Below are 26,216 nucleotides of genomic sequence, written 5' to 3' on the forward strand. Positions count from 1 at the left end.
CAATTATCAAAGACCCCTGAAGCCCCCTCTCCTTAAGATCTTGGTATGAATACATCTTCTGACAAAGAGGTGGCCCTAAGTCAAAGCGCACTGGAGCTCCCATTACATTTCACCTGCAGATGTGAGTGGCCGACCTGCGGCAACCAGCTGATAGAGAAGGGGCTGCCTTCACGAGACCCCCTCTTAATGGTTGTGTATTCCATGCCGATAAAAACAAGGACCTCCGTTAGATACATTTTGCTACTAATGAACATTCTAAATTTTGTATCCAGAAACTGCTATGGTGCAGATGAGTGAAGTGAATGGGTCGGGGATAGGTAGCTAGCACACAATAGGTTAAAGGAAGCTGGACATCGGTGCATACAATGAAGGGGCCAAAATTAAGTGGTGCCTATGTTCTTTACTGATCCGCTTAATGATCTCTGTCTTTGACCAATTTCACATTCTGACCAGTAAGAAGTTCTCTACAAATACAGTAAATCGATCCTCGCCATGACCACCACCATGACTACAGAAGACACTGACGTAAACGTCAGAACAAATACCAATAATGCCCTTTCCTCAGTATCTCACAGTTTTCTTATATAAGTTCCACATTTATTATTGAAATGTCCTGACTACTTGTCTCTGTCCCATCTTCCTAGCTGGTCTGGAATGTAACTTTTAGGAATGTATGAAAAGTTGGGGTTCCTAAAGTAGAAATAATGTGGCAAGATAAAACTGAGCCTTTGGTCCCCAACAATCCCTTCCCTGTATGCCATCCACTGAGGCCCCCATACACATCCTCAGCCTTAAATGACCTTCTGGGAGCATGGCTTCCTTGCTTCCAGAAATTGAGGGTGTTAGCCACACATGTCTCTTAGGATGCCACCATAGTGCCAGCCACGGATGACCCCATACAGTGCTTCAGCTTCCCAGGCTGGCAGTGTAGCGGGAGCTGCATCATTTGTCTTATGCTTGCAGTGGCCCTATATCGGGGTATATCCTACAGGTTACTCATGAAGGCTAATTAATCCCCTTGTATAGAACCTACTTTATATATTCATCTTTGTGAATTCTTGAATATTCTATCTATTATATATGACGGAACCTAAAAAAGTCTCTATACATTTTCAATCCTTGTTTTAAATCCGCATGGAATATACACATTGGTAATAACACTGTGACTGCCTTTCTATGCCATTCACAACTTTGTTCAGCAGTGTGACAGTCTGCCTCGCTGTACTATTCACGTGTAATATCTTCCCACATTACTAGTAAATTGGGCTAATGAACTAGACGCACGTATAATCTAAGACAGCTCAGCAGTGCATTTGCTAGACGTGACTGGCCAAATATATATATTTGAACATATAAGTTAACACACAGAATAATGCTCATTTCCATTGGTTGATTAGTGATGCTTTGCTTCATATTATCCTTCATATTTCCTCACACATCCAGTGATTAGTTTTCTTCTATGTCCTTGCTGTTCCTATAAATGTTTTGTTCCTTATCTCATAGGTTTGTGCTTGTTTGGGGATCATTGCCGTGCCCATTGCGGTGCCTTGGGATTGGAAGTCGCTGTGTTCCCCGCCTTCTTATCTCCGTGTTTTTTTGCACCTTCTCATCATTGCCTTTCTCCAGACTTGTCACTCCATATCTTTCACTCCTTCAGTTCTCCTTCATCACCCTTCCCTTCCCTTTCTTCCTTGCCTTCCGTGAGGCTTTGTCACTTGTATTTTTCCCTTCATTTTTCCTTTTCTTGGCTTTTTTCTCATCACCTCCTGGAGTTTTTCCCTTCTTTTGCTTTTTTTGCTTTCTTTCACCTTTTTTCTTCTTCTTTGTTAGTTCTTTGAAGCTGGTAGATCCTAATTCTTCAGCTACTTGTGTCCTGCAAGGAAGAACATAAACTATCAATAGCTATACCCCACTTTACACCTATTATACAAAAAAAAAAAAAAAAATTCAGAAATTTTTTTTTTACATCTACATCATCATTACAATTTTACAATTCGGGGATGGGTGAGTGCCACAGGCATTTTTTCCTTGTAGACATCACCGTGAACATCCAGGCTTAAATTATCCCTATTATCCCACAGAGGCACAGTGAAGTTTCCCAATGTTCTTTCAAATGATAGTGATACAATATCTTCCACAGAGCAGCTATATGGGTGGCTTAAGTGGAGAATATGTTCCATTAGCTCAAATGGTCTCCATTACTATGAAGCTAAGACCTTGTTTAGTCTACAGGACAATGCAGCTTAGACCTTGTATGGTCTCCAATACTCTGAAGCGTTGACTTCATAAGGTCCACACTGCTATAAAGCTTAGACCTCTGGTGCAGTATATTTTAGACTTTTTATGGTCTCCAATGCTATACAGCTTAGATCTTGTATCTCCAACTAGTGGTTCTCCAGCAGTCAGAACATGTTGACAGTTCTGCTAGGTTCTTAGAAATCAACCATTAATTCAAGCATGATAAACCAGGAGCACTTACACATAGATCCAGGCACCAGGACTGGGGTATCTTCTTATATTTTTTATCCATGGCCTCCTTCCTTCTGAAATGAACTTTTAAAATGGTGCCAACGAGAAGAAGCTGAACCCTCCTCTGCTGCAGTGGGATTGCATCAGGCAGAAGGAGGGGGAAGTTCTGGGAGAGCATAGGGGAAAGGAGACAGTGTAACAGCCTGTGAAGCTGCAGCATGCATGGCAACACCCCCAAAAGCCCTTCTCTCTTGTTAGCAAATCTAAAAGTTGATTTTGGATGGAAAGAGGCCATGGATAAAAAATATTACCACAGTGTCTGTATCTATAAGTAAGTGCCCCTGGTTTATCCATGATGGATTTTGATTGTAGATTTCCTTTAAAGATGTGAGCAATATCTTTTTTTTTTTTTAAATCAGATATTTCTTTATTTTCAATTTTTAAGAACATACAGACAATAAAAGAAAAACAATCCCCCCCCCAGGTGAGCAATAATTCCTTTTTAGATAAATTTGCACCAGAATTGTTGAATAAGAGGCCATAAAACATACAAAGCATTTTCTCTACTCCTGCACCCCAAAGACAACGCATTAGTCTGATACTTTTTATTACTGTGTACCTAAAGGGGCCTGGTACTGTGTATTTGTAGTTTATGACACATTTACAACTGAAATGTGGCACATCAAAGACCCAAGTGCGCCAAGAGAAAATGGGTGCAACTGTGTCACTTCCTGAAAAGTGACCTGATTAAGTAAATGGCAGGCACCACTATTAAATAATGTGGCACAACCAGCACGAAGCAAGTGCAAAGAAACACAATGCTCAGTGCACCAGTTTTAGGATATTTGGGTCTTGAATGCTGCCAGTTCTAGGACTATACACATTTATAGGTGTGTGTGCACATGGGGATCACAATGACACAATGTACATTCTTCCAGTTATATCAAACATCCTCTGCCATTTGTTAAATCAGACACATCATTCCGTTTCCTACTTCTACATCTGTCCTGAAGTGTTACTTCTACCCCTACTAGAGTGAGATTGCAACAATTATTGCAACTTTTTTTTAACCGATCTGATGGACATAATAACCATTCTGTCTTTTCTAACCACTTTGTGCAGAGTATAAATGCAAAATGGAAAACATTATTTGCACAGCTGGCCTAATAGTTGTAATACTCAATTTTCAATCTATTTGGGACCCTATGAAGGGATTATATAATACTGTGGCCTCATTGATATATCATCTCACCTGAGGTGGTTGTCCCATGGGTCGTCCCTGCCTTCTGCCTGCACATCTGCAGCCCCCTGTGTCCTCCACACAGAGTGCGGATCTTGTGCTTCTTCTGATCTGCTCTTGCCCGCAGAGGACTTCCAGACATTGTCCTGATGGGCGGTGGGTGAATTCCCATATGCATGGTGCTCTGCCGAGAAAACACAGAGAGAGTACCGTAAACCACCCACAGTCAGCTGACCTTAACCAGTAATATGTAAAGACATTGAAACAAATAATACTTACCAAGGCATAGGGGACCATCTTCAGCCATGAGCCCCTGTGACGAGGACCATGGAAAAAAAAAAAACTATAGAGCACCCCAAGCTGAGAAAAGGGGGGCTTCATTCTCAACACATCATTCCTGTGCATCTCACATGTCACTCACACCCTGGACTCTCAGCACTTACAGCTAAATCGCACAGAAACCAGATGGAACTCAAAAAATTCTGCTTTCCAAAAATTGTCACATTTTTGCCAAATGTTAGAAAATCTTCTTTTCTTTTCTTTTTTTTTTACCCCACTTCTCCTTGGCAGAATTATACAGAATCAACACATGGACTGCGATCCAAAAACACTACTAGTAGCAGAGATGCCAGTATTAACCTCTGGCTGTGCGGCGGGCCGGTGTCAAACCCCAGGGGGGCAGAGCGTATTATACAAACATCTAGAATGGTCTAGTGAGCTATGTGCGAGCTCTGCCAGATCAAACTGCAAATATTTGTGCAGAATGTTTGTTTTTTAATTTTACAAAGGAAATCTCGAGGCAAATGGGCATTAAAACCGAGCGAGCGAGGCACGGGAAGGACAAGACGTGTAATAACAGGGCTTCCACCCAGAACACAACACAGAAAGCCGCTGCCCTTAGGAATGCAGAGGAGGAAAGACTTTTGTATAAATCCTTTAAGTGCAATTTTTTTTTTCGCAGTGTAGAATGCATTGGATTTCGCGTTGCCACCATGTACCCGTGTAAATGGAAGAGAAATTCAGACAAACATGTAATGCATCAAGGACAGAAAATAGTGTAAAAAATGTCAGTACCATTTATGACCACCAGAGCTGAACATGTATTACACAGTGTAGTTTGGTAATCTAGGATTGGATTTATAGGAGCCATATGCTTTGCATGCATTCTTGTGCAGATTATCATTCTTTTAAATCATATAATTATTTACATGAAATCTACATCAAAAATCCATCATGATAAACCAGGAACATCATACATCCAGATACTGTGACTGTGTTCTTATATATGTTATCCATGGCCTCCTTCCTTCTAGAATCAAATTATGCTAATGACCCTGAAGGCTTGTAAAGGTGTTACCAGAGACCGTCTGTGCTGCTTCTTCACAGGCCGTTACAGTGTCCCTCCCTGCTCCTTTGGCACATCGCCATCCCACTTCCTGCTGTAATCTAACACAGTGGGAGAGGGAAAGTGCTCCCGCATAGTGTAACAGCCTGTTGAGCTGCAGCACAGTGGGGCTCTGGTAATGCCCCCTAGAGCCCTTCTGCCGCTTAAGCATAATTTAAAAAGTTAATAATAGAAGGAAGGAGGCCACGGATAACAAATATAAGAAGATATCACAGTCCCAGTGCCTGGATCTATGAGTAATGTCCCTGGTTTATCAGGATGGATATTTTATGTTAGATTTCCTTTAAACCAATACAGGCGGTCCCCTACTTAAGAACACCCGACTTACAGACGACCCTAGTTACAAACGGACCTCTGAATGTTGGTAATTTCCTGTACTTCAGCCTTAGGCTACAATGATCAGCTATAACAGATATCACAGGAGTCTGTAATGAAGCTTTATTGTTATTCCTGGTTCTTATGACAACCCAACATTTTTAAAATCCACCACACACAGAGACCAAAGAAAATTTGGCCGGAGCTACAACTATAAAATATACAGTTCCGGCTTACCTACAAATTCATCTTAAGAACAAACCTACAGAACCTATGTTGTATGTAACTCGGGGACTGCCTGTAAATTCTGAATATAAACATGTATATTTAGGAGCAGATTTACCCACAAAGAAACCAAAGCAATTGCTTGGGGCCCCATAAATCAGGGAAACATGACACATGCTTCCAAATGACACCCAAAAGCTTTAGAAAAACTTGGTACAATAGGCTCCTCAATGTGCAATTCGTAGTGGAGCTATATATTGGGGTTCCCCCAGATGTAACTTTGCGTGGGGTTCCAGAAATACTGGGGCATATTTACTTAAAACAATGTAGTCTTTACTATGTGCAGTAACATGTACAGTGTGCAGGGAGCTCCAGATTCATGATTTGTGCTGCCCATTCTTCATGAATCTGGCGCCCCCTGCACTGCTCTGACAGAGTGCACCAACGGTTTTGGGTCACCTTAAAAGCTACATTCACACTTGTTTCGTACCATGGCGGGCACACGTCGGCACCCGGGAGAGCGCTCACCCCGCCCCTCTCCATAGCAATGTATGGCGCACTGTGGCGTATTACAGGGAAAGATAGGATATATCCTATCTTCCCCCCGGCTACGGAACGTGTGGCACCATGCGCTCATTGCCCTCTATCGGGGACGTATATACGTGGGCTGTATATACGTCCCCCATACGGCCGTGTGAATGTAGCCTAACATTGGGCATGTGACACATGGTCTGACTGTGCACAAATTTGTGTTGCATGAAGAATAGTGCAGCCGTGCCGCAAAAGCGACGCATGAGTCCCCCCTTGTGCATTGTTCATGCAGTTCCAATTATGGCCACCAGGGCAAAGCTTTCCAATCTTATCCCAGCATACAGATGTGTAGCTATCTGGGAAACATTCTTGGGTGGAATCAAGTCAAAAAAATATCTATATAAAGTTTATTTAACTCCATCATTTCTGTAAATAATTGTCCAATGTATAGACACCTCCATTCTCTTTTGTACCAAGCACTATATATAGACAGATATTACCGCTGCAGTTGTAGGCGGCTACACAGGACTTATGATTCTTATAGGCAACTCCCTCAAGCATCTTTTATTTTTAGCGCATTTCCAATTAGAGCCATGTGTGATTTACTAGTCCTCCAAAGAAAGTGCAGTATGGATTAATTATTGATTTTCTATTCTAAGAGGAACGGGAGGTACGGCAAGACATGCTGTAACCTGGATCAATAACAGATAAACAACTTAATCTGACAGCGGTTACAGTATCGGGAAAGGATCCGGGAGAGACCTCAGTTGCTTTGCTGTGGATTACATACAATGAAAAAAAAACATTCTAATAGAATAGACCTACACCATTCATTCTGGAAAGTTACCTTGTTCCTTGAGAAAAAATAGTCCATTGTAAGGTAATCTTATTCTATAGGGGCTGCCCGTATTAGACTGGCCCATCAATGATCTTCTCCCTCTAGGATCTTAGTGATCAGCTGTTATCAGTGGTGCAACCTGCAAGTGTTGCATTTTCCTGCAGTGCCCCCACTGGAGATATTGAGTATTGCATAGCACCAGGTCTAACAGAGAAATGTTGTCTAGTTGAATTACTTTCTGGCTATTTGTAGCCACCACTAGGGGGAGCTAACAACATAACTATTTAACTCAATAGAAGCTGGAAAAATCATAAGTGTTGAGCTCCCCCTACAGATGAAATTAAATGTGTGAAATTGCATCGCAAAGCAGAGAAAACCAGTTCATTGTTTCTATACAAAACAATTTTAAAAACAAGCAAGTAATGTGCAAACATCATACATAAGGTTAAACAAGACAAGCGATATAGTCAACACATTGAGGGACAATTAAGACATCTTATAAGCTATAATCATATAAAAAGCAATGCTCTTACCTGACTTCACAGAGCAATGGATATGCGCTTTAGATTCATAGAACACCCAGTCAAATCCAGCCTCCACAGCCAGCCTGGCCAGCATCCCATATTTACTGCGGTCCCTGTCCGAGGTGGTGATGTCCACCGCTCTCCCCTCATAATGTAAGGATTCAGGATCAGAATGATGGCCGTCCTCATCCCAACCTTCAGTCACCCGCAGCTTAATTCCCGGCCACTGGTTCATGACAGAGATGGCCAAAGAGTTCAGACGATCTTTGCAGCGCTGAAAAAGAGAAAACAAGATATGAGCTACAGAATCTGAGCTTGGTGCATATTAGAAGATTATACTAAAATCCAGTCATTTCCAACATGTAAATGCAATTCTGCAAATTCTGGTCTATAGCATCCATATCATCCATTGTGTCTCCATGGCTACAGACTACAGAGAAACTGTGTAGTCTGAGCCTGGAGACCTGCATTACACCACTTCCTCACCTTATCTGAGCAAGTTACATCGGCACGATCTTACACATAGTGCAGTTTTTGCTAGGTTTTAGACATCAAGTTACTTCAAGGGATATATAAGAGCAGGCAATGTTGCTGGAAGAACCATTTCATGAGGTTTAATGTGTGATGGATGGGCCGCACTATCCCCATCCCCTGTCCTGGAAAGCTCAGGGTGTGCTCCCTGCGTATGCACAGTATAGGAGCCCCATTCACATGCAGTATCAGCACAGACACTGTAGTGGGCTCGTGCGTCCCACGTTTCTGCAGCCGTCGGATTGGCTGCAGGGATGTAGCACGTTCTTTTTGATTCATAGGAGTAAACACAGCAAATCACAAGTGGTTCAGTCCTGGCGCACAAACACTGTCTGTGTGCACACAGCCCCGGCCCTCGCTGCACAGGTTTCATTTAATACAACTGAATTGTGCCCATTATACGACGCTCATCAGCCCCTGCACCCGCAAAGCTAGAACTTAACAAGTTCCTTTTATGTCTGAGTGACGTTTTACTCTACTGATAGATAGTTTGGTAACTTATGGGGTTGATCCTGACGAGGCAAATATCTCATAACCTCTGCATTTCAAGTGAAGGCTTGAGAATGGAATAGTCCTTTAGGATGGTGCAAAAGTCAAAGTAAAGTTTCTCTTCGTCCATAGATTCTCAGCCTGGGTCATGCCATGTAGCTGCCATGGGGCATTGGCTCCACAAATCAGGAACATTTGTGTTCCATGTTCTGTGCCATCTATAACATTGTGTTGACAGAAGTAATTTTCACATAAATTACTACAAAGGGTTAAAAAGGTAGGAAGACGGTCACTCGGTCAGAGAGCTCCTGTCAAAATATAGGACTAAGCTTTAGTTTGCTTTGCCCACTGCGGATCAGCGGATAACTGGAAAGCATTGCCACAAAGATGGTCTCACCCGTGGTCCTTGCCAATGTTATAGAGGCCGGGGGATGAGATGCTGTTCTACGCTACAGCGGATGTATCGAGTGGTACAATCAGCTATAGGACCCTTTGCCCAAATAATCTACCGATCATCAGAACATCCTAACTGCTCAGGCACACTGTAACTATTCTCAGCCGTCTTCTACCCAATAAACCACAGCTATTTACTACAATCTGATATGAGATCAAATGACATCATCAATATACCCGATTTCAAAGGAAAGTCCTGATTTGGAGACAATGGGAGAAAGCTGCTGGTGCCCACAGACGTGGTATCAGATGTTGTAGTACAACCCAGGGCATAGTGACTCTCCTCAGTGCAGCCAGCCGGACCGTGCTGAAACTTGCCCCGCCAGCTGTGTCTACACCAGTACTGCACATGTATAACATTTAATCTCCAGCTCGCTGTTGGGACAGGTGAAACGCCAAGCACTGATTCCAGGGTGGGTTTTGCCCTGTGTGCCCTGTTTAAGCTCAGATTTTGGAGGCAGATTAAAGTAAAAATCCATCATCACGAGGCATTAGGCCAACAGGGAACATGCTCAAAATAGTACATTTTTAGGTTTTTGTTTACTCCTAGAATGCATCAGTTTCTGTTTTTACTTTGGTTACATAAGCTTAAAGGGGTTGACTCATTAGGATACCCCCCCCTTCTGTCTGTTCCATTAGGGCAGTGCAATGGGCTCTGGTGGAATCGTCAATCATCTATATCATATGCTGCTTACTGGCAGCAATCGTGGGGAAGCTTTATTGTCATACCCTACTGATAGGGAACCTGGCAGCATATGTGACCTTGTAGACTGCAGCTAGTGTTAGGTATTGTCCCTGGAGAGATGTTAGTAGCAGCAGAACTTAGAAATTTTGATTTATATTCCATGATTTTAGCTTTTCCTTGTGCACTGGGGACGTGTCCTCTCAACACTTAGCATTGAGCTGCTGCACAGCTCTCTATCTTATTGTAGCTGGTTTCTGGTTGGATACTACAGCAGTCATTAAGAGCTGTGGAAAAGTGTCAGAACACAAGGGCACTTGGAGAGGCTACAGTCCTATGGGATACAGTCTTTATTTTACAGTTCTGCTGCTACTAACAACATACACAAAGGTATAATTACTAGAGATAGCAGACCCGATGGTTGGGTTCGGCGTTTTGGTACGGCTTCCTGACCCGGATTGGGTGTTCGGCGACTATTCCAGCAATATATCCATGTCAGACAAACGAACCCGACCATCAGGTCTGCTGATCTTTAATGATTACACATCTTTTCACACAATATTTCACACTAGCTCCTGAAATCATGGAGCACAGCAGTGTGAGGACATGCTCCAGTACAATCTTGGAATATAAATCTATATACAGGCAGTCTCTGGTTTACCTACAAAATAGGTTCTTTAGATTTGTACTCAATTTGAATTTGTATGCAAGTCAGAACTAGTAAATTTTGTATCTGTGACAATTGGTTTTTCAACATTTTCTGCTGTCATGGAAACAAGAATTATCAATTAAACTTCATTACAGACACTTTACAGCTGATTATTTCAGCCTGGGACTAAAGATTTACCAGAGGTCATAGAGGTCCGTCTGTAAGTCGGGTGTCCTTAAAGGAAACCTACCGTTAGATTTGATGCATTATGAAGAAACATACCATGAGACTGCTGTAGCTACACTGATGCAGGATCATATCTTGGTTAATCCCTGAGCTGAGTGGTTTTGCTGATAAAACAGATATAACATTATGATAATAAGGCTCTGTCGCTTCTATGGCTCCTTCAGCACTTCTCCTAGCACGTGAGTTATTCTCTGCAGGAGAGGATGATGTAATCCCTGGGTTGTACCTGAAGGTAGAATAATCAATTGCTGCACCGTCCCCCAGCTCCTGTGTATAAGTGATCCAGCTCAGGTTGATTAGTCATGTCTTGACTAACCTCCATTTGTAATTACAAGCTCCTGTGTGTAATGTGTTTCTGTCAGCCAGCCTTACCCAACTTTCCCAAGGTCCTGTGTGTAATGTGTTTCTGTCAGCCAGCCTGACCCAGCTTTGCCAAGGTCCCGAATGTTATTGTTTTTTCAGGAAAACCACTCAGCTCAGGGATTAACCAAGATATAATCCTGCATCAGTGTAGCTACAGCATTCTCAAGGTATGTTTGCTTCATACTGCATCAAATCACATGGTAGATTTCCTTTAAGTCAGTATCACAATAATAATAGCTAACCCTGGCTGCAGTCTACATGGTCATACATGCTAGTGAATTTTCTTGTTACTGGTGTATATGGGGGAGCGGTTGGAGACTCCATAACATGTTTTCTTCTTTACCCTAATAATAAAAGGGACACTATAGTTATATGGCAGAAATCTTCCCCAAGGTAACGCCATGTTCCATCATATTTGACTATGACCTATTCTACATGATCCTGGTAGAAGACCAGTTCTGATATGTCTATGGGCCACGGGTTGTGATCCCTATAGATAGACTGCTATAGGGTGGGGGGTACGTTTCATACATTCCTCCTGTCCCTCTGTACGTTCTCTGCAGATCTTCTGATATACCTCCAATCAATAAGGAACCACAAAAACATTCTGCTGCACAACCCTGTCAGGATGGAGAGATCGCCTCTAATAGATTGTTTTATCTCCCTCCCGGGACCAGTCCTCTGTGCCAGCATCAGGCTGTCTGCCCTCACACAGCTACACTTATAAAATATGGATACCTCATTAATATTTCAGACAATGCGGTAATGTTTACAAACCTGAAGGTGCCAATGAGCTGAGCAGGAGCCAGCAACAGGGTCCCAGTGCCCACTGTGGCCATAGCAGTAACACGTCCCAGGGCACAATGTACCCACTGGTCACTAATCACCACCAGCCGCAATGACACACTGTAACCAATGTATCATATACTAGTCATTATATTCTTCTGATCTCATCAGCGCCCCCTACTGACCAATACACTTTGTATTATGCACGCAACAGATATATAATATACATTAATATGGTGGCAGGTATATTAAAATCATCCGTATCAGAGTATGTAAACATCTGTAAGACTATATGCTATGTAAATGTATATTTATTCAGATATAGTATATGGGGTATGCTATACCCACCTGTATTTTACTGCTGATATTCAGTATACAAGTGTCAGGTATAACTTATACATGTATATAATGGCAGGTACACCTTATACAGTATATGTCTACAGTGGAAGGTACACCATATATATGTATATTGTGGCAGATACACCCTAAATACATGTATTCAGTGGCAGGTACACCCTATATAGAATATATGTATATATATATATATATATAATATTGTGGCAGATACACCCTATATAGAATATATGTATATATATATATATATATATATATATATATATAATATTGTGGCAGGTACACCCTATATACATGTCTATAGTGGCAGGTATACCTTGTATATGTATATAGTGGCAAGTACACCCTATACACCACATTGCTTCTCCCTGACCTTGCTCTTCCAGCTTATAGAGTGAACACAATGTGCAGGACAGGACAATAAAGTCCAATCGATAGAACACATTAATGGCAGCGCAATGTATTGATCCCGTGCAGGTGAGGGTAAGGCTGTACTGCTGCTCATATATAGATTCATATCAACTAAATCCAGATTAATCTCATATTAAGCAAAAACTCCTGCAAAGAAAAATCAGAATGTGCACATTTATGATCAAAATGAGATTTACGTTATATAAATAACTGAGGAGCAGGTTACTTTATTACTGGGACGGACTCTTACAGTACAGAATCCTGTCTATACTGCAGATTGCAGTTAGTAATCCCCTAGCACAATGTTATATCACAGTCCTATATAGATGTATAACTACACAGACTGGTTATTCAGAAGTATAGAAAAGCTGGGTGACGATTGAGCACTGAAGGATTCATGATTATTGGGATTTTTTTGTAATTTAATGTGAAGTTTTTTAGGTATTACTTGGCTCTATAAGATGCTTAACATCAGACATAATCCTACAGAGAGTTTTGTGCTTCCCATTACTATGAATCCTCCATTTATCTATATTTTTGCTAATTGGACTTTGGCCAGGTGTCATGGAGCGCTGCACATGAAAAGTCCTCGCAAATCCTTCACTACATTCATTTTCCTATACACTATTGTGCTATGAGCGCTGTTTAGTGTGTGATAAAGGGAGCACACGCTCTATTGTCACAGGAACAATGCACCTTCATTACCCACAATGCACATCTGCATAACAAAGTGCTCACAAATGCATTGAAACGCAGCAAATGGAAACTCATTGCAATGTTTCATCTCCTATGCAGAATTGTGTCTCTCCATGGTAACAGACAACAAACAAATCCTTTGTAGTCTGAATCTGCAGTCATACTGCTGTCTATCCACCCCTTACACATACAAGATATAGGGGGCTACACAGAGGTGCAGAGTCCTGCACAGCGGCGGCAGTCGCAATTCAATTGGAAAGATTTTTAAAAACACATTTTTTATTTGAAGCAGTAAAATTAGAAAACTTGGTTGAACATCTGATCGAGCTTCTTCACCCCAGTGTAGAGAAGGAATCTATATGATAAGTGGTCATGTGATCCACTACATCAACTGCATCCCTAGTCTGCACTATCCACTACAGTCCTATCTAGAGGAACGTTTGAAGAATCTATGGTTTTATGTACAAATCCGGTGTGTGGGAAGACTGTTACCCTGTGATGGCAGCGCATTGCCTTGTCATTTTGTGTATTTGTTTCTGCCACAATGTTGCCATTGCTGTGCAGTCCCAGCCATAGGTAAAGAATCCTCAGCACACAGTGTTATCAAGGGCTCGGAATTCAAACACAGCTGCAAGGAAAATTAGTTCCTTATTTGATAAGATATGGGAACATTGTCCTTCCCAACCAAGTCTCCAGGAAGTGACAATCCCAAGACAGAACCTTGGACTTGAAAGCTTTTATGTTTTATTTTTCACACTTCTGTACTCTAAAGCTACAACTATAATATTTCCCCCTATGTACAGGAATATAACTACTATAACACTGCCCCCCATGTACAGGAATATAACTACTATAATACTGCCTCCTATGTACAGGGATATAACTACTATAATACTGCCCCCTATGTACAGGAATATAACTACTATAATACTGTCCTCTATGTACAAGAATATAACTACTATAATACTGCCCCCTATGTACAAGAATATAACTACTACAATACTGCCCCCTAGGTACAGGAATATAACTACTATAATACTGCCCCCTAGGTACAGGAATATAACTACTATAATACTGCCCCCTATGTACAGGAATATAACTACTATAATACTGCCCCCTATGTACAGGAATATAACTACTATAATACTGCCCCTATGTACAGGAATATAACTACTATAATACTGCCCCTATGTACAGGAATATAACTACTATAATACTGCCCCCTATGTACAGGAATATAACTACTATAATACTGCCCCCTATGTACAAGAATATAACTACTATAATACTGCCCCCTATGTACAAGAATATAACTACTACAATACTGCCCCCCATGTACAGGAATATAACTACTATAATACTACCCCCTATGTACAGGAATATAACTACTATAATACTGCCCCCTATGTACAGGAATATAACTACTATAATACTGCCCCCTATGTACAGGAATATAACTACTATAATACTGCCCCCTATGTACAAGAATATAACTACTATAATACTGACCCCTATGTACAGGAATATAACTACTATAATACTGCCCCCTATGTACAGGAATATAACTACTATAATACTGCCCCCTATGTACAGGAATATAACTACTATAATACTGCCCCCTATGTACAGGAATATAACTACTATAATACTGACCCCTATGTACAAGAATATAACTACTATAATACTGCCCCCTATGTACAGGAATATAACTACTATAATACTGCCCCCTATGTACAGGAATATAACTACTATAATACTGCCCCCTATGTACAAGAATATAACTACTATAATACTGCCCCCTATGTACAGGAATATAACTACTATAATACTGCCCCCTATGTACAGGAATATAACTACTATAATACTGCCCCCTATGTACAGGAATATAACTACTATAATACTGCCCCCTATGTACAGGAATATAACTACTATAATACTGCCCCCTATGTACAGGAATATAACTACTATAATACTGCCCCCTATGTACAAGAATATAACTACTATAATACTGCCCCCTATGTACAAGAATATAACTACTATAATACTGCCCCCTATGTACAGGAATATAACTACTATAATACCGCCCCCTATATACAGGAATATAAATACTATAATACTGCCCCCTATATACAGGAATATAACTACTATAATACTGCCCCCTATGTACAAGAATATAACTTCTATAATACTGCCCCCTATGTACAAGAATATAACTACTATAATACTGCCCCCTATGTACAAGAATATAACTACTATAATACCGCTCCTATGTACAAGAATATAACTGCTATAATACTGCCCCCTATGTACAGGAATATAACTACTATAATACTGCCCCCTATGTACAGGAATATAACTACTATAATACTGCCCCTATGTACAAGAATATAACTACTATAATACTGCCCCCTATGTACAGGAATATAACTACTATAATACTGCCCCCTATGTACAGGAATATAACTACTATAATACTGCCCCTATGTACAAGAATATAACTACCATCATACTGCCCCCTATGTACAGGAATATAACTACTATAATACTGCCCCCTATGTACAGGAATATAACTACTATAATACTGCCCCTATGTACAAGAATATAACTACTATAATACTGCCCCTATGTACAAGAATATAACTACTATAATACTGCCCCCTATGTACAAGAATATAACTACTATAATACTGCCCCCTATGTACAGGAATATAACTACTATAATACTGCCCCCTATGTACAGACGTATAACTACTATAATACTGCCCCTTATGTACAGACGTATAACTACTATAATACTGCCCCCTATGTACAGGAATATAATTACTATAATACTGCCCCCTATGTACAAGAATATAACTACTATAATACTGCCCCCTATGTACAGGAATATAACTACTATAATACTGCCCCCTATGTACAGACGTATAACTACTATAATACTGCCCCCTATGTACAGGAATATAACTACTATAATACTGCCCCCTATGTACAGACGTAGAACTACTATAATACTGCCCCCTATGTACAGACGTATAACTACTATAATACTGCCCCCTATGTACAGACGTATAACTACTATAATACTGCCCCCTATGTACAGGAATATAACTACTATAATACTGCTCCCTATGTACAGGAATATAACTACTATAATACTGCCCCCTATGTACAGACGTATAACTACTATAATACTGCCCCCTATGTACAGACGTATAACTACTATAATACTGCTCCCTATGTACAGGAATATAACTACTATAATACTGCCCCCTATGTACAGACGTATAACTACTATAATACTGCCCCCTATGTACAGACGTATAACTACTATAATACTGCCCCCTATGTACAGACGTATAACTACTATAATACTGCCCCCTATGTACAGACGTATAACTACTATAATACTGCCCCTATGTACAAGAATATAACTACTATAATACTGCCCCCTATGTACAAGAATATAACTACTATAATACTGCCCCCTATGTACAGACGTATAACTACTATAATACTGCCCCCTATGTACAAGAATATAACTACTATAATACTGCCCCCTATGTACAGACGTATAACTACTATAATACTGCTCCCTATGTACAGGAATATAACTACTATAATACTGCCCCCTATGTACAGACGTATAACTACTATAATACTGCCCCCTATGTACAGACGTATAACTACTATAATACTGCTCCCTATGTACAGTAATATAACTACTATAATACTGCCCCCTATGTACAGACGTATAACTACTATAATACTGTCCCCTATGTACAAGAATATAACTACTATAATACTGCCCCCTATGTACAGGAATATACCTACTATAATACTGCCCCCTATGTACAAGAATATAACTACTATAATACTGCCCCCTATGTACAGGAATATACCTACTATAATACTGCCCCCTATGTACAGGAATATACCTACTATAATACTGCCCCCTATGTACAAGAATATAACTACTATAATACTGTCCCCTATGTACAGGAATATAACTACTATAATACTGCCTCCTATGTACAGGAATATAACTACTATAATACTGCCTCCTATGTACAGGAATATAACTACTATAATACTGCCCCTATGTACAAGAATATAACTACTATAATACTGCCCCCTATGTACAGACGTATAACTACTATAATACTGCCCCCTATGTACAGACGTATAACTACTATAATACTGCCCCTATGTACAAGAATATAACTACTATAATACTGCCCCCTATGTGCAAGAATATAACTACTATAATACTGCCCCCTATGTACAGACGTATAACTACTATAATACTGCCCCCTATGTACAAGAATATAACTACTATAATACTGCCCCCTATGTACAAGAATATAACTACTATAATACTACCCCCTATGTACAGGGATATAACTACTATAATACTGCCCCCTATGTACAGGAATATAACTACTATAATACTGCTCCCTATGTATAAGAATATAACTACTATAATACTGCCCCCTATGTACAGACGTATAACTACTATAATACTGCCCCCTATGTACAGACGTATAACTACTATGCTTTTGTCTCATTTGTAAAAAGAAAGTTGATCTGAAATGAAAGGAACATTTTAATTTCTGATTTATTTGATGTTTTTCTCAGCTGGGTACACAGCATACAGTTGATACAGCAGATAAAGAGTGAGGTCCATCTACTCTGCCAGTAACTTGTCTGCATTCCTAGGAGTATCTGTTATGGCTAGCATGCATAGCCCCATTGTGCGTTTGCAATTTTATATTTGTGTTTCTTAATAGAATGTATCTGCCTTGATGTAGCAAAATGTGCATCTGACTCAGCAGTTTATTAATGGTAAGACCGGTGCACATACTGTATATTACACCCAAACAGCCAGGAACAGTCAAGCTGTGATCTGCTTGATTCATGGAAGAAGGCATGAAAAAAGTATGACATAATTACCAGAATAATCAGATCACTATATACAAGATGTTTACCTTATACCAGCTGCACATATATCATTATATACAGGAGATCCCCAGGTTATACCGGCTGTACATATATCATTATATACAGGAGATCCCCAGGTTATACCGGCTGTACATATATCATTATATACAGGAGATCCCCAGGTTATACCAGCTGTACATATATCATTATATACAGGAGATCCCCAGGTTATACCAGATGTACATATATCATTATATACAGGAGATCCCCAGGTTATACCGGATGTACATATATCATTATATACAGGAGATCCCCAGGTTATACCAGCTGTACATATATCATTATATACAGGAGATCCCCAGGTTATACCGGCTGTACATATATCATTATATACAGGAGATCCCCAGGTTATACCGGCTGTACATATATCATTATATACAGGAGATCCCCAGGTTATACCAGCTGCACATATATCATTATATACAGGAGATCCCCAGGTTATACCGGCTGTACATATATCATTATATACAGGAGATCCCCAGGTTATACCAGCTGTACATATATCATTATATACAGGAGATCCCCAAGTTATACCGGCTGTACATGTATCATTATATACAGGAGATCCCCAGGTTATACCGGATGTACATATATCATTATATACAGGAGATCCCCAGGTTATACCGGATGTACATATATCATTATATACAGGAGATCCCCAGGTTATACTGGCTGTACATATATCATTATATACAGGAGATCCCCAGGTTATACCGGCTGTACATATATCATTATATACAGGAGATCCCCAGGTTATACCGGCTGTACATATATCATTATATACAGGAGATCCCCAGGTTATACCGGCTGTACATATATCATTATATACAGGAGATCCCCAGGTTATACCGGCTGTACATATATCATTATATACAGGAGATCCCCAGGTTATACCAGCTGCACATATATCATTATATACAGGAGATCCCCAGGTTATACCGGCTGTACATATATCATTATATACAGGAGATCCCCAGGTTATACCGGCTGTACATATATCATTATATACAGGAGATCCCCAGGTTATACCGGCTGTACATATATCATTATATACAGGAGATCCCCAGGTTATACCGGCTGTACATATATCATTATATACAGGAGATCCCCAAGTTATACCAGCTGTACATATATCACTATATACAGGAGATCCCCAGGTTATACCGGCTGTACTTATATCATTATATACAGGAGATCCCCAGGTTATACCGGCTGTACATATATCATTATATACAGGAGATCCCCAGGTTATACCAGCTGTACATATATCATTATATACAGGAGATCCCCAGGTTATACCGGCTGTACATATATCATTATATACAGGAGACCCCCAGGTTATACCGGCTGTACATATATCATTATATACAGGAGATCCCCAGGTTATACCGGCTGTACGTATGTCACTATATACAGGAGATCCCCAGGTTATACCAGCTGTACATATATCATTATATACAGGAGATCCCCAGGTTATACCAGCTGTACATATATCATTATATACAGGAGATCCCCAGGTTATACCGGCTGTACATATATCATTATATACAGGAGATCCCCAGGTTATACCGGCTGTACATATATCATTATATACAGGAGATCCCCAGGTTATACCAGCTGCACATATATCATTATATACAGGAGATCCCCAGGTTATACCGGCTGTACATATATCATTATATACAGGAGATCCCCAGGTTATACCAGCTGTACATATATTATTATATACAGGAGATCCCCAGGTTATACCGGCTGTACATATATCATTATATACAGGAGATCCCCAGGTTATACCGGCTGTACATATATCATTATATACAGGAGATCCCCAGGTTATACCGGCTGTACATATATCATTATATACAGGAGATCGCCAGGTTATACCGGCTGTACATATATCATTATATACAGGAGATCCCCAGGTTATACCAGCTGTACATATATCATTATATACAGGAGATCCCCAGGTTATACCGGCTGTACATATATCATTATATACAGGAGACACCCAGGTTATACCGGCTGTACATATATCATTATATACAGGAGATCCCCAGGTTATACCGGCTGTACATATATTATTATATACAGGAGATCCCCAGGTTATACCGGCTGTACATATATCATTATATACAGGAGATCCCCAGGTTATACCAGCCTTGTGGGCAAGGGGACAAAAAAAAACAACAACAAAGTTTAGGGTGCGGTTTAATGGGGTATTTACATTGCGTTTAGAAAAGCAAAGCTCCTAGAGACGGGGCTAAGCACGATTACATATGGCTTTCCACAAAACCGGGTGCTCATTACAGTCTCTGGGCGTTTGCATTGCGTTTCTAAACGTGTTATAAATGCCCTGCATGACTGCCTACTTAGCTCTCCATTCAAATGTTACATAAAAACTAACATCATTATCACAATTTAAATAGTAATTATATTAAAATATTAATAATTTTAAATATGTATACAAAAAAAGATCTGAATGCCCATATCTGACATTTTTTCATTAAACCCCCTCCCAAAAAAGTTGATGAACATTGATCAAAGAGTCTAATGTCCGAAAACAAAACTTCTATCTATAAGCCACCGCGCAGCTCTGTGTAGATGGAAATATTAAAGAACCTATGGCTTTCACAGTATGGCGACCCAAATATTCTGTCTATTCTGCTAGTTTTCTAAAAGTAAGGATTAGTCTACAATTTAAAAAAATCTAATTAGAATAATGGCAAAACTTGTTTCTTCAATCTAACCCCATCAACGAGTTTTATTGAGTTTCTGATATGATATATATATATATTTGTTTTGTTTGGCTAATTTATTATGTTTTCCGCAAAAAAAACAAGCCATCAACCAGTAAAACATGAACTTAAAAGATGGGGAGAGATTTTTTTTTTTTTTTTAATTTGGTTACGTCAGGCAAGGGTTAATTCCTTGGTAAGGCAGTGACTGCTTGCTTCTGCCCCCCCTGTGAATGAGAGGGTTAACAGGTCAGCTCCTTGGACCTTCCCACCCCACCGCTGAGTGATTCTGCTGGAATGCGGCCCAATGTTTGTTCTTCATTTAAAGGTGGAGATCCACCTAGAAACCCCATCACATAATAACAGCCTTTTCTATGACGGCTCCCGATCGGGGGGTCAAAAGTCCAACTGGTTCAGCGCCGAGATTAGGACGAGGAATCCGAGCGGCCGATCGATACCTGCAACACATCCCATCAAATCATAGGGTGGTGTATGTGGGCAATCAACACGAGCAGGGACATTCACAAGTCCTCACTAATAGACATAGTATAATGTGTAACACAATGTAACAACATCTGCCGTACACAGTGGCCTATAAGTTGGAGTATAAGTTAGTTGGACTTGAAGGACTTGCATCTTTTTACAGCCTTATATTCGTGTACTATGATAAAGCTACTTGCACACTGTGCAGTGCTCACCCCTCCCCTCTCCATCGCGATGCTCGGCACCCCGCCATACGTACGGGCAAAGATAGAGCATGTTGTATCCTTTCCCCATGCATGCTACGTCCGGCGCCATAGCCATCTATGGGGACTTGTATCTGGCCGCTGATATACGTTACGCCCCTACACGTGTAGTGTGAAAGGGGCTTAATATAGCATGTAACGCCATATATTCAAACAGTGACGCCTCCGGCAAAATAGTGAGTGCAGCTCAGGAGTGTAATACAGGATGTTACCAAAACATTCTATTGGCTATATTGTAGAGGTTCTATGGACATTTACAGCCGGAGCAATTGATGAGTATTAATAAAGGGCTCAGTGATATGACTGTTGTGTACATGACCTGGGGTGAACTACATGATAACTAAAAAGAGTTTTCTTACATCTAATATGCAGGGTGAGGTGGATCGGTACAGAACATATCTGGAGTGGACGGATTCTGTATCATTGTCTTTCTTTGGATCGATACTGTAGGATTATGTACCTACCACATCTCTGTTGTTACTTATGTGTTTTGCAAAAAGACATAAAAGTCAATGGGGAACATTTACTAAGAATGTGGGAAACTGCACTAAAAGTGCTCTGCCCGTGTATAATGCTGGGTGTGCCAGAGTCATGAAGAACTGGCCCTGCAGAGTTTACCAACTTTTTTTTGTGGTGCGCCTTTAACATAGGGCGCGCAACAAACTTTGCATGTTAAATACGGCGAAAGGTCCGACTGAACGCCCCCTAATTTGTGTTGCATGGAATCCAGTGCAGCCGAGCCACAAAAGGGTCAAGTGCTGACACTTCTTAAATACCTGTGCAAACAGTTTCCACCTAAAAGAACGTGCAGAAAAGAAGTCCCACAGCAAACTGGCACAAAGCACTTAGTAAATGTGCCCCACTGTGAGGGGAATGAAGGTACTTTGGTCAGACCTCTGATATCATTTGCACACTTATGAAGGCTTTAAGACAATTTTTTTCCAACTTGTTTGACACAGGGGACACAGCCTTCGGAAAAGGCGTGGTCTCCAGGAAAGAAGGCACACCTGGGCGGGAAATAGTGTGGCAAAAAAGTAAGGAGGGTGCGCCAAGTTTAGACCATCTAAAAGCAGGTCTAAAAGTAGAACTTGACAGTCACCACAATGATGGTTAGACTGGTGTCCTCCACCTCTGCAATGTCGGAGCCTCATTGTGCTGCTCCAGTCTGGTAACACTATAAATGATATCTCAAGGATACAATCACAAAATATTAACATTATCCCACTACTAAGCTGCATGCTATGAGGTCAAGCTTAGTCTATGTATATGACTATAACCCCCTAATATGTCATACATATTTTTTAACACTTCAATATATACCACAAAGAATCCAAATGTACTGTGACCTCCTCCAGAAAATAGAACTGGAAGACTTGACCTCCAAAATGGGCCAAGTCATGAAAATAGGACAAAAACATCAAGATTTTCACTCATGCAGCTTCTTAAAAGGAGCCACATTTATATTGTTACTACTAGATTGATATATTTTATACTAATCACCGAGGCAGTACTCTGCCTGAAGGGGCTGATAACAGAGAATAAGAGATTGCATTCATCAGTTGAGACGGCACAGTCTTTAGGTGTAGCGTCCCTTTAAGGTATCCGCAATATGAAGCCGCTCTGCAAGGCCCCAGCCAGCGCCCAGCTGCACTGTCAAGTGGAACAGTAAGACCCAGGCAGGGTGGTTACTCTTCTACTGACCTGGAACCGGACCCACTTAGCAAACACATCGACAACGGACACTTTTCACCTAGAATTGGTGTTTTTCAGGCTGAGCTGAAACAAAGTAAACACAAAGAGAAAAATGTTCACCTTCCTCAATGCGTCTGAATGGAAAAAAGGCCCATCAGACTGTTTGCTGACTAAAAATAATATTTACCTCCCCGAGGTGCAACTCGCTCGTTATTCCCTTATACAATGAGACGTCCCCCCAGAGCTCCAGACCCCAGGACATACAACAGATACTTCAGACACCTTGTAAGGAGCAGATGATGGCAGGGCAGCCATACACACGTATAGGACAGCTACAAATATACAGTGCAATGTCATGTAGTAATATTGCAGGGCCGTGAGAGCAGGAATTCAATATATGCAGCGTCCACACACAAAGTGGATTCTCACCCAGATACCAAATGTGACACCTAAAGGGCCAGATTCCTTAAAGGAGTTGTCAAAAAGCTAAGAGGTAGAGTCTTCTGGTCTCAAGATCAACCAGTGTACAGATGAAATTATCCACATAATTATATTCTTTAACTATTTCATCTCAGTTTTTCAAGATTTCCCCTTGCTATCAGCAAATGAGAATATTTTTGTTTCCGCGCTCTGCAATCTCAGTCATTGCCAAAGAGATGAATAGAGTAGGCGGAGCATGTGCAATCGGCGGATCTCTTCATCTCGAGCTACGACGGGAGTAAAGTGGACCCCTGTTCTCGTAATCCACGGGGTCCGATTACTGAGACCCCATCTGATCAGCAAGTTACCCCCTATGAGAACTACTAACTTGTTTGTCGCTGCAGAACCCCTTTGTCGCTACAGTTTTTTTCAGTCTTAGGGTGCGTCCACATGTTCAGTTTTTCAGATGCAGTTTTTGATGCCCAAACCAGGAGTGGAGTGAAAATAGAAGAGGAGCAGCCACTTCTTAATGATAAATCCTCACCTATTATGATCCACTCTTGCTCTTGACTTCAAAAACTGCATCTGAAAAACTGAACATGTGGCTGCACCCACATAGACAATGCTCTGTGAGCTAAACACAGCAGCAGCCGCACCAATCTCTAAGCCAGTTTGATACAACGTATAAGTCTGCAGTCCACAGAGAATTGTCGACTGGATACAATTGTATCCAATCCACATCTGAGAGTATTAGCCACTATGTACATGGAGTGCTCTCATTCACTTACAGCAAGCAGAGATCTTTGATATAAAGTGGAACTGAGATGCAATGTATGGCAGAAAATTATTTATTTTGTATATACATTGGGTGACAGCAGGACAAGTTGTATTGGTGGCCGAACCTCTTTAAATCTGATATTTTGAGTCAAAGTTGAGTGGTCAACTAAGGGTGATCTGTTTTTGGTCGGTTTGTAAGCATGCGTTTTCAGCTTTTTAGCGTTTACCATGCGTTTGGCTGCTTTGAACCTGTTTATATATTAAGATAAAGGTTCAAAGCCCCCAAACTCATGGTACACTGTAAAAAACTAATGCATTTTTAAAACACAAACATTTATAAACGGACTGAAAACGCCATGTGTGGCATCACCCTAAGGTGGAATATCATATAGTGCTTAGGCTTTTCACGACTCCTGAACTGCCTGACAACCCAAATGCCACTATAATGGTGACCATATTGGTTGTTAAGCAGAATTCACACAAATAACTCCGTCTGACTGTCGGGACTATGTTATGCTGGCAGGAAAGTGTTTGTCATAAAGTTAATGTGACCAGTGTAAATATTTGTGTGGCTCTGAAATCCACAAGAGCTGCAGAGCATCGCACACTGTGCAATGTCCTGACAGAGATAAGCCGGCAGGGAATACTATGATAGCGTTCTATGGAAGGAAGTGAGTAATGGCTGTTCAGCACAATGACACAGACGTCACCAAATATACATCACTAAGGGGCACAGCACAAGTCACATGGTATGAGAGTGGCAGAAATATCTGCCCCCTCCTAATGTGTGTACCTAGGTACCATAGGAAGGCGGCTAGTGTCTCTCTTCAACTGCCGTAATGCAATACAGGTGGGCGGGATCAAGGGTCGACCCGATCCATCTGATTTGTAGCTGTCCTTGATTGAGGAGGCATTGGCAGGAGGTGCTAGAGCTTAGCGTTGTGTATGACACTGTTCTAGGTATGGTGTGTATTCTCGGATATGTTTCCGAGCTTCGTGTAATGGAGGGTTACAGGTTGGCAATTATACAACTTCAGTAGACAGTCCCCTACTTTAGGACACCCGACTTACAGACGATCCCTAATTAAAGACGGACCCCTCTGCCCTCTGTGACCTCTGGTGACCTCTCTGGATGCTTTACTTTACTCCCAGACTGCAATGATCAGCTGTAAGGTGCCTGTTGATTATTGATAATCCTTGGTCCAATTACAGCAAAAAATTTTGAAACTCCAATTATTTTAACGCAAGAGTTTTTAACGATCTGAAAATGACCTAAAACGCCACGTGTGTCACCACCTTTACTCCGTTTTTGTCCATTTTCCAATTATCTTCATTAAAATAATTGGAAAAAACTGTCATAAACGCATGCTTAAAAACGGCCCAAAAACTGGTTCAAAACACCACATGTGCCACCGGTCTAAGACAACGGGTTACAGCAAGAGCCTCTAGTTTCCTCTCCTTAAAGGGGCTGTCAACTTTCAGCGAATAAGTGATATGGTTTGTGTAATGAAAAACTATACACTTTCCCAATATACTTGCTTTATCAATTCCTCATGGTTTATCAAGATCTCTACTTGCTGTCATTTTATAGTGGATAGAAATCTGTCCATGGTCTTGCGAGGGACAGGCAGGTGCACAAGC

At 40.8% G+C, this 26,216-nt stretch overlaps 1 protein-coding gene across 3 annotated transcripts in view; it reads right to left on the reverse strand.

Annotated features, from left to right (window-relative positions):
- The window catches only part of IHH (Indian hedgehog signaling molecule), a 77,068-nt gene that overhangs the window by 14,115 nt on the left and 36,737 nt on the right, over positions 1-26,216 (reverse strand). For 2 of the 3 annotated variants that reach the window (XM_072122332.1, XM_072122333.1), the window contains exon 2: positions 7,557-7,821. In XM_072122332.1, the coding sequence (XP_071978433.1) occupies positions 7,557-7,821 (265 nt within the window). Of the gene's footprint in view, positions 1-1,612; positions 1,874-3,721; positions 3,894-7,556; positions 7,822-26,216 lie in introns of those variants that run through there. The other variant, XM_072122334.1, reaches the window with a different exon arrangement.

This window comes from Engystomops pustulosus, chromosome 8 (genome assembly GCF_040894005.1).
Source record: "Engystomops pustulosus chromosome 8, aEngPut4.maternal, whole genome shotgun sequence".
Classification (NCBI taxonomy): Eukaryota; Metazoa; Chordata; class Amphibia; order Anura; family Leptodactylidae; genus Engystomops; species Engystomops pustulosus.